At 54.1% G+C, this 10,352-nt stretch overlaps 1 protein-coding gene across 1 annotated transcript; it reads left to right on the forward strand.

Moving 5' to 3' along the window:
• Positions 1-1,029: 1,029 nt before the first annotated feature.
• On the forward strand, positions 1,030-9,607 carry LOC119531156 (ovarian cancer G-protein coupled receptor 1-like). Its single transcript, XM_037832062.1, is given in 3 exon segments — positions 1,030-1,083; positions 8,195-8,800; positions 8,803-9,607. Coding segments are annotated over 2 exon segments (1,128 nt in total). The 5' UTR covers positions 1,030-1,083; positions 8,195-8,292; the 3' UTR covers positions 9,423-9,607.
• Positions 9,608-10,352: the final 745 nt, after the last annotated feature.

The following is a 10,352-nucleotide window of genomic DNA, read 5'->3' on the forward strand; positions in this document are numbered from 1 at the left end:
GATGAAAAGGCGTTTAGAACAGTGCTACTCCTGAGATCGCTGTTCCCCTCACTTTCTCCACATGTCGGCTGGGGTCCTCTACCCCAACTGCACATTAGAATCTTCCAGGGAGCTTTTGCAAACATCAGTGGTGGCTCCTCACCTCCAGGAAGTATGAGTTTTAGTCTGGGGTGGGGCCTGGGCACTGGTATTGCATACAACTCTGCTGGTAATTTCCAATGTCTCTGGCCAGGGCTGAGACCCAGTGACCCAGATGGTGGTTGCCAGGGGATGAAGTGTAACAGTTTGGAGGGAGGAGTAAAAAGAGTCCACTTCTTCTGCTTGCCTGCTGTCCCATGGTTCTTGCCCATACTACAGCAATGACCACAGAATATTCTAGTACCTGTGTATAGGTCTGAGTGCCTGGTAAGCTATAGGTTCACAATAGTGGTTTGAGGGACAGGACTTGCACTGCCCAGCCCTCCTGCAGCCCCCCAGCCCCCTAGGGCTCCTGCCTTTGATTCAGTCTCCAGCATTTCCGGGCAAGGCCGCTGGCTGACTCGGCGGTGCGCTCCCGGCCGCGAAGCGCGCAGGCGGCCGCCCTCCGCCCGCATCCTGCCGCTGGCAGCCGCCCAGCCCACACCAGCTCCGAGTTCACATGATTCTGCCTCAGCTCGGGAATGGGCAGCCTCGGGCTGGGGGTTTTCTAGCCCGAGCCGGGAGGCGCGGTCTGCGGGGGATCGCAGGGAGGGAGCGCGGGTCCTGGCGGCGGGGCGCGCGCGGGGGTCCGCGTGGCGGGTCTGAGGTCTGAGCGCCGAGCTCAGCCGGGGTCGGCAGAGAGGGGCTCAGCCCGGATTCCCTCCTCGGGAGCCTTCCCTCCGGGCTGATTCCTGTCCCGCCGGCCCCTCACCTGGCTGCAGCGAGGGCGCCGCGTTCCGGGGACCCAGAGGCGCCCCGGGAGGCCGGGCCCCCAGGCGGGGGTGCCCCAGCCGCTTCCAGACTGCGGGCGGGACCCACCGCCGGGTCGGGAAACCGCTTTAGTAGCTGTGACCTGCCTGTAATAAACGAAATAGAAAGCATCAGAGTGAATGGCAAGTAGCAAGGGTAAGTTTGGCTTCGGGAAAATTTGTTTCTTTTGAATATTCATATAGGTGTGCATGTGTGTGTATAATGTCCGTGTGTGCTGATTCACAACCTGAAGTGGATTCTCGCTGTGGTTTATGGTCACAAAACGTTTAAAGGCAGTGAAGGAGCTCCTGGACCCCTGGGTTCTGGATTTAGCTCCCCCCACCCCTCCCCACCCACCCCCTTACTGTGTGGACTTGAGCCCCCGGTTTAGCCTCTCTGGGCCTCGGGTTCTGTAAAATGGGTCAGCAGGGCCAGCCACACCCGACCCAGGGGGACCTGGGAGCCCAGTTGGGACAGAACTTTGAAGCGTTACGAGGGCTTTGGAAATGAGATTCAATATTGCTGTTCTCCGAGTTGGGCCATTGGGGGAAAAGTTGGGGACTGTGGAAAATCGCAGCCTGGCTGATAATTCTTTCCCCCGGGGAAAGTACCGGCGTCCTCAGAAATGAGCGCTTTTAGGAAATGAAACAAACCTGTTTCAAGTGGGCAGAGGCTTGATGGGCTAAAGGGGAAGGGAAGCTGGCCCGCGGGAAACTCCCGGCACCGCGGGGGGCTGTGCGGCAGCGGGTGGGCGCAGGGCCGCGGGCGGGGAGGGTCGCTGTCTCGGCGCCAGCTGGAGACCTGCGTTTAGGCACAGCGAACTCACCGCTTTTATTCTGACTTGGAATGTGCAAGGTCCTGCCACGTCAAAGAGACCTTTCCTTCCTTTCCATTTTTTAAGAATTTAATTTTAATTATGGCAAAATATCCAAAACATAAAAATCCTTTTAACCATTTTAAGTGTATAATTCTTTTATATTAAGTATGATAGTGCTGTGTAACTTTCACCACCATCAATTTCCAGACTATTTTCATCATTCTTTCTAAACCAAAGCTCATACTCATTTATCAATAGCTCCCCATTTCCCCCCTCCTTCTCCACCCTCCAGAAACTGCTATTCTGCCTTTTGTCCCTATGAATTTGCCTATTCTGAGTATTTCATACAAGAGAAATCAGATCCTTCTTTCCTTTGGGGGCTTAATTTCCCGTCATCATTAAAGTCCTCAGAGACCTTCATGCTGATTAGCAATTGTCTCAAGTTTGCTCTTAGGTTCTGACTTGCTTCGTGTTTATTATTTTCATTTCCGTAGGTGGATGATAAAGTGTTTGGGTTCGGGGCAGTGATGCCTTGTTTTGATCGTCTTCCCCACCCCCACCACCTTGGGGAACCACGGGCTGGGCGTGACAGCAGGATGTTGAGTGAATGAATGACCTGGCAGAGCACCCTCCAGGTGCAAGGGGCTAGCCCAGGACAGCAAGCGAGGATTCCCAGCTGGTGGCATCTGGGAGGACTGGAGCCAGGTGGAGCCTGAGGCTGAGGGGGGTTACACCAGTGACAATCTGGTGTCAAGGAAAGCACGGCCAGTCTGAGTTCAAAGCCTGGCTGCATCACATTGTAACTGCAATCTTGAGCAGCCGTGTTCATCTCCGTGAACCTCAGTTTTCTCCTTTGTAAAATGGAGCTGATGAGAGTGGTGTTGAAAAAGAGAGAATGAGCGTGGCATGTGGAAGATTCTCAACAGACGTGTGTTGGTCATTCTATCCTATCTGTGATTTTCCATTGACAGAACTTTTTTTTTTTTTTTTTTTGCATCCGCTGTGTTCTTTGAATTTTGAAAGCAAGGTTCCTGTGGAGACCAGATAGAGAAGGGACACTCCTGGCAAGGGGTAGTTCCCATGTGGGGTGCTGCGGGTGTTGGTAGAAGGGAACTGACTGTGCCGAGGCCTGGACAAAGAAGCTGGACCTTCTCAATAGCCCAGGCAGCTAAGCAGGTCCCAGGCTGCTGGAAAGGCGGCCATGGCAATTCCTCCTTTTCACTTCTCTGTTTCTGTTGATTGCTCCACCCTTCCAGCACCCGGCTCCAAAACCCACCACCCACCCATCCATCCATCCACCCATCCCCATCTACCCACTCTCCTATCTACATGAAGGAGGCAGCCCCCCTCCTTCTCCTGATCTCAGCACATCTGTCACTGCCCGGGAAGGTCTTCCTAACCAGTTCCTAATAAGTACTATAAAGTCCTGTGCTTTCCTTGTGAGCTTGGGTCACTTCTCTTTGTCCTCCAGGACACTATAAACAACTCAAGAGTAGGGATCAATGTTTGACACAGTGCCTTTCATGTAATAGAACGCGGTAAGTATTTGTCGTATGAATGAATAACTGGATGGATAGACAGACGGATGGATGGATGGGGAGCCCCAGAAAGGTTTGGTTAGATTTGTGTGCTAGAGGATGGCTTGAGAAGTGGTAAGATGGAGACAGGAAGCCCAATAGGAGGCTGCTGCCTTCACTCTGGGGAGGAAATCTTGACCAGGCCCATCTCAGGCACTGGTGAGAGAGCCGAATGGGAAGAGATGGACTTGGTAAATGCTTTGAAATGGTTGTACTGAGCAGCTAATTGGATGTTGTGGATGATGAGAGAGGAAGCTGAAGGTCACCATCCAGCATGAGTGACAGGGTGGGTGGTGATGGCCCTTTCAAGAACACATCAGTGGAGAAAATGATGGGCCCAAGGTGGGCCCCTGGGCCTGAGGTCCAGTGAGGGGGCAGGAAGCTGGTTATGTATCCTTCAGCTTCAGAGGGCTAGGAGTTGTCAAAGTGCAGATGGGGTTGAAACCACAGAGATGGGAGTAAAAGGAGCGGACCAGCGTTTACTGCGTGTGGGAGGGGTGCCACAGCACCCGCCGCACCCTGGCTCATCCAGGGGTAACGTGCACATGTGGCGCACCGGCTTAGGAGACTTCAGGTTCCCTGAGGGCGGGAGCCATGTCTTGTTTATCACCCAGTCCCCCCTGCCTAGCCTGGTGCCGTGAACATACTCGTCAAATGGAACCCAGAAGCACTGGACTCTTGGACAAGCCACTTTGTCTCTCTGGGTGGAGCTCAGTTTCCTCGCCTGTAAAATGGGGACAGTATCAGGGCCGTGGTGCAGATCAGATGAGAGGACAGTTGTGAAATGCTCTGAAAACTGTAGAATATTTTGCAAATAAAAGGCCTACACCAGGTTAAGTCACTGTTTCTTGAGACCCTAAATCAGTCTGGAGATTCCCCCAGGGCTTCATTCCTGGTTCTGTACCACGAGGTTCTGTGAGGTCTCAAGTTCCCCTTCCAGTCCCTCTGCTCCCCCAGCCCGGGGAACTCGTGTAGGACATATGCTTGCTCAGCAGCAGAACCCCAAACCTCAGCTCTCCTGGGACCTTGCTCCTCAAAGTGGGGTCCATGGGCCAGAAGCATCAGCATCACCTGGGAACTTGTTCAAAATGCAAATTCTGGAGCCCCACCTCAGAATCACAGACTCAGAAACTCTGGGGGTGGGTCCAGCCAGCAGCGTTTTAACAAATCCTCCAGATGATTCCGAAGCATGGAAAGTTCAAGAACTACTAATCTAGAATATTGAAACCCTCTTTTTGCTCCAAAATGAATTTGGAGGTGTTTTAGTCTAAACATACTAAGTGTTTCTTTTTTTTTGCTCTGAAGGCTGGAATCTTTTTCACTTTTGTTCCCAGAATTAGCTTATTGTTGGCCTAGGAAGGAGGAAGCCACTGGTCACCAGCCCACCCCCACCCCACACGTAGATAACACTCCTTGCTGGTAAACAATGGGCTCCAGACCCGATGACTTGCAGACTTCCCAAGACCTGACGGGACGGGACATGTTTCCACTGTAGCTTCATTTGCCCTGTTTTGTGGCACTGTGGGCCTGTGGGGGGATTTTATCAGGGCTGCGAGAACCAGAAGTAAATCTGGACCCATGGACCATCCTGGGCGGATGCTCCCGGGGCCCATTCTGGGACCGGCTCTGCCATCAGCCATGTGAGTCATTCGGCCACACAGATATGGGCTTGGGGTTGAGAGAGAGGGAAGTAGGCATGAAGAGGGCGCGTGGGGCAGAGTTCTGCTTCCCTGGGCAGAGTTTAGGGGTCCTGGGCCACAGCTGCTGCTTCTTGCCTTCCTCTCACCACCAAACATGTATAAGCAAAACAACAACGACATGTAAACACCTCTCCTCTGCCACCATCACCACCCCCGAATTCCAGGTCAGTGCCCTGGAGAGGACAGGGGGAGGCGAGTCTGAGTGGCAGTCCTCATCCCCTGGAAACGGAGAGCTTGAGAGGTGCGTCTCGAGGGGTGGACTGTATCTGGCCTGGGCAAGTGAGCGTGGCTGGGGCAAGGAAGTCTGGGGTCTGATGTGATGCTTCCTTCCTCAGTCTGGCATTGGGCCAATCGCTTCCTGTTCTGAACCTTGGTTTCCTCATCTGTAAAATGGAAGTTCACATTCATTTACTCATTCAGGAAATGTTTTTTGAGTGCCTATCGTATGCCAAGCACTGTTCAAGGTGCTGGGCAGACAAGACCTCTACCCTCTTGGGATTTACATCCCAATGGGGAGACAGACCATTAGCAAGCAGACAAATCAGTGAGAACAATCTTAGCTAGTGACGGGGGAGTCAAAGAGGACCACGTGAGGTGACTGGGGAGGAGGTTGCTTTAGGCTGGGAGGTCAGGGAAGGCCTCCTGAGGAAGGGGCATTCTGCTGAGATCTGGCAGAAAAGGAGCCAGTTGTGTGGTGGGGGTCAGGGTGGAGGGTAGAGAGGGACGTGCCTGGAGCAGGCAGGAGCCCATGGGGAGGCCCAAGGCAGGCCCGAGCGGCTAGAGCCGGAGCCAGAAGATTGGCCCATGTGGCCAAGTACGGCCAGCGTGGGCCAGGTGGGGAGCTGGAGGTGAGGAGACAGCAGGAGGCACAGGGGCCAGACCAGGTTGGGCCTTGTGGGCTCGTGAGGGCTTTGGATTTTTCTAGGTGTGCTGAGAAGCCGTCCCAGAGGGTTTCATTGAGATATATTCCCATACGGTGCAGTCCATCCAAAGTGTACAATCAGTGGTTCACAGTATCATCCCATAGTTGTGCATTCATCACCACAATCAATTTTAGAACATTTTCATTACTCAAAAAACAAACAAAAAACCTAAATTGTCCTGTATGCCTTTTCCTACCCTGTTATTAACCATTAGCATTGGTTTGGTACATTTGTTACTGTTGATGAAAGAATATTCAAATATTACTGTTAACTATAGGTCATAGTTTGCATGTCTCAGTGGGTTTTAAGCAAAGAGGAGGAGGATCTGGCTTGCATTTGGAAAGTTTGCTCTGGCTGCCATGTGGATAATGGCCCAGGTGTGAAGGGACAGCAGGGTGAGGGGAGCTGGGGGGGACAGCTTGGGGGTAGAGGAGTTGGGGAGAGCTAGGGTTGGAGTGGGGGGAGTTGGTTAGCTAGGGAAGGAGCTATAGGGAGTTGGAGTGTAGCTGTAGGGAGTTCGGAGTGGGGGGTGGGGGGTGGCTTTGAACCAGATCCATGGCTGTTGGCTCATTCTCAAGACACTTGAAAGCTTCGGGCTCTTTTTCCAGGGAAAACTTCACATATTTAAATATTTATGAGATTGAGTATGTACTTTCAGGAGAGCCTCTCAAGTTAATCCTTGGAGAACCCCAGGACAGGAATGGCCCGGCTGGAAGTCCTGCACCCCCCTCCCACGAGCTTGTGGCCTCAGGGCCAGGCAGGAGCCCACAGGAGGGGCGGGGGCTGCAGGTGGACAGAGCCACGGCCAGAGCCCGGTGAGACGCAGGTCACGGTCACTGAGGGGTTCCCTTCGGGGTCCGTGAGACCCGGCTTGACTTGGTTGAAGAGCCAGCAAAGGGCAGGGTTGATCTGCAGGTACTGCATACCAGCCTTACCCAGTCCCCAACACGCAGGGTGCACAACCACTTAGACCAAGTATTCTCAAAGGGGGCTGATACTGCCCTCAAGGGGGGCAAAAACTGGTTCTTGGATGACGGTACATGAAAAAATCCTAGATGATACACTGATGCGTAGCCCTCCTAAGGGCCACATACAGAAAGAGCTGTGCAGATCTGTGGTAGTTAAATATCATGGGGGTGGGGGGAGTGGTTAGGAGAAAATGTGTGAAGGGTCTCCTTGTGTGTTGGGGGGGGTGATAATGCAAAATAAAGGTTGAGAAACACAGATTTAAACAGAGAGATTTTTCATCTGAGAGAGGTGTTAAATCCATAGAGCAGCTCAGGCATTTGATTTTGATACACCGAACTATAAAGTAACCCACAACAAAAATTTTTATTCTAACTCATTCAAACTTATTCACGTATAGATCATTTTCTTGTAAAATTCTCAAAGTACAAACTTTGCGTTAATTTGACTATGATGACCATCTTTTCCTCCCTCTCTCTGCCTCTGGAGGAACCACACTGTACACTTCCACATCTGTCATTTTATGGGGTCCTGACAATGACCCCAAGAGTGGGCATTTTTATCTCTATTTTACAGACCAGGAAACTGAGGCTCAGAGACAGTAAGTGACTGACACAGCCCGTAGGCGGCTGACCCTGGCCTGGCAGCACATCTCTCAGCCCCTGGTCCGACATCATCCCCACACAGGGTCCGCTCCGTTCCACAGAGGAGAGCAGAGGGGGCACCTGCTGTGAGCCCGGGAGCCCGGGCAGTGCCCTGTGGGACGCTCAGCCGTTGTTGACTTGCAAGGACACATTAGCATGTGGACAAGGTCAGGCTGGAGAGGTCCCCAGGAGGCACTGTGGCCTTGATGTTGACTGACCATTCCTGTGAGCAAGTAGGAAAAATGTGAAAACTGCTTTTCACTGTTGAAGGGGTGACTGGTGTCCTCACTGTCCCTGGGGGTTGGAGGTGATCTTTATCTTGAGCCTTCCTTGGAGAGCTGGGCTTGGGATGGAGTAAAACTTCCTGGCTGGCCTTACGTGCTCTACAGCGAGGGGCCAGGAAAATGAAAAAGGGACGACAGGAAAGCCCGGGAAAAGGGCTGGGGAGACAAAGCCAGGTTTCAGTATCTTAGCATGTGGACCCATTCACAGATAGTCTAGTTGAGTTGGAGTTGATTGACTGATACATTGAAATTAAATGAGTAAAGCACTGGGAAGTGCCTGACACACAGTAGGTGCCATGTGACTATGTCAATGTTAGCTATTATTATTCTAAGCTTTTCTTGCTTTTGACTTTCAGGGCTCTACCCATCACCAACAAGACCCAGCCCTTTGACAGCTTGAGCCACATTCTACAAACAAGATGGCGGACAAAAGACTTCCCTGTTCTCTGAGCCCATGAGGGGCGAGCCCCCGTGCAGCCCAAAGATGGGGAACGTCACTGCAGACAACTCCTCGCAGGTGCCCTGTGCCATTGACCACACCATCCACCAGACGCTGGCCCCGGTGGTCTACGTCATCGTGCTGGTGGTGGGCTTCCCAGCCAACTGCCTGTCCCTGTACTTCGGCTACCTGCAGATCAAGGCCCGGAACGAGCTGGGTGTGTACCTGTGCAACCTGACGGTGGCGGACCTCTTCTACATCTGCTCGCTGCCCTTCTGGCTGCAGTATGTGCTGCAGCACGACAACTGGTCTCATGGCGACCTGTCCTGCCAGGTGTGCGGCATCCTCCTCTACGAGAACATCTACATCAGCGTGGGCTTCCTCTGCTGCATCTCCATCGACCGCTACCTGGCCGTGGCCCATCCCTTCCGCTTCCACCAGTTCCGGACCCTGAAGGCGGCCGTCTGCGTCAGTGTGGTCATCTGGGCCAAGGAGCTGCTGACCAGCATCTACTTCCTCATGCACAGGAGGTCATCGAGGACAAGGAGCAGCACCGCGTCTGCTTTGAGCACTATCCCATCAAAGAGTGGCAGCGCCGCATCAACTACTACCGCTTCCTGGTGGGCTTCCTCTTTCCCATCTGCCTGCTGCTCGTCTCCTACCAGGGCATCCTGCGGGCCGTGCGCCGGAGCCACGGCACCCAGAAGAGCCGCAAGGACCAGATCCAGCGGCTGGTGCTGAGCACGGTGGTCATCTTCCTGGCCTGCTTCCTGCCCTACCACGTGCTGCTGCTCGTGCGCAGCCTCTGGGAGTCCAGCTGCGAGTTCGCCCAGGGTGTCTTCAACGCCTACCACTTCTCCCTCCTCCTCACCAGCTTCAACTGCGTGGCGGACCCCGTGCTCTACTGCTTCGTCAGCGAGACCACCCACAGGGACCTGGCCCGCCTCCGCGGGGCCTGCCTGGCCTTCCTCACTTGCTCGGGGACAGGCCGGGCCAGGGAGGCCTGCCCCTTGGGCACCCCTGAGGCCTATGGGAAGAGCGGGGCCCACAATGAGGAGCCCGAGTTGTTAACTAAGCTCCACTCAGCCTTCCCAGCCCCTGAACCGCCTGGCACTGGGGCAGCCCCCACGGGCGGGCTGGTCTAGCCTGGGTCACCCATGTGTGCAGCTAAGGGAGGCCTGAGCCTTCAGCCAACTAGCCCTGTGGCCCTGATTTGCTTGCCGGCTGGATCCCACTTTGCCAACTGCAGGTGTCTCTTTCTGCTTGAGAGAGATGGCCCAGGCTTCAGCAAGGCCTCTTGGGCTCCAGGAAGCCTGCTCTGGCTCGCTGAGCTCGGTGGGATTGTTGAGTGTGGGAATGAGCCCACCAGCTCATGGGTGTCGTCTGCCGGCTGGGAGGCTGTGGGGCTGGGCCGTTGGTGGGAGGCCAGAGAACTGTCACCTCCAGGAGGTTTTCAAAGAGAAGCTAGGATGGGGGTGTGCAGAGAAGGACATGGAGGGGTAAAGGTTGTTGTGGGAAGGTGGGTACTGAGTGGGCACCTGCCAGGACCCCCTGATATGCTACTTGTTCAAATGCACCAGTGTTACCTGAGGGGGGACATGTGAAGCTGTATCATCATTAACATTTGTACACCACCCCACAAGGGGGTGGGAAGGTAGATGGGTGGGCAAGGAGGTTGGATGCAGAGGAGGAGGGTGGGGAGGTGCTTGGGGTTTAGGGTAAGAGGGCGGAGCCAGGAGGGGGTGGTGACTGACAGAGTAGACCCCAGCTCCAGCTGCATAGACGGTTCCACAGGGATGGTTGAGCCGTGGGCTGATGGACTCAAACCCCAGGGAGATGCCTGCCGTCCTTTAAAGGCAGTAACTTGAAGTTCAAGGGTCATGACAGGGGCCTAACACCAGTGTGTCTTTAACTGAGTTCCCTACACAGATTCCTCCTAGTTTCCTGTTTCCATCTTCCCAGAAGCACCAGGCTGGAAGCCTGTATGTGCACGTGTGTTCATGGTGGGGTCAGGTCCCCACGATGGTCGTCTGCCAGGATGCTGAGGTTAGGGTCATGTGGCTGCTGAGGAGCTT

This window comes from Choloepus didactylus, chromosome 4 (assembly GCF_015220235.1).
Source record: "Choloepus didactylus isolate mChoDid1 chromosome 4, mChoDid1.pri, whole genome shotgun sequence".
NCBI lineage: Eukaryota > Metazoa > Chordata > Mammalia > Pilosa > Megalonychidae > Choloepus > Choloepus didactylus.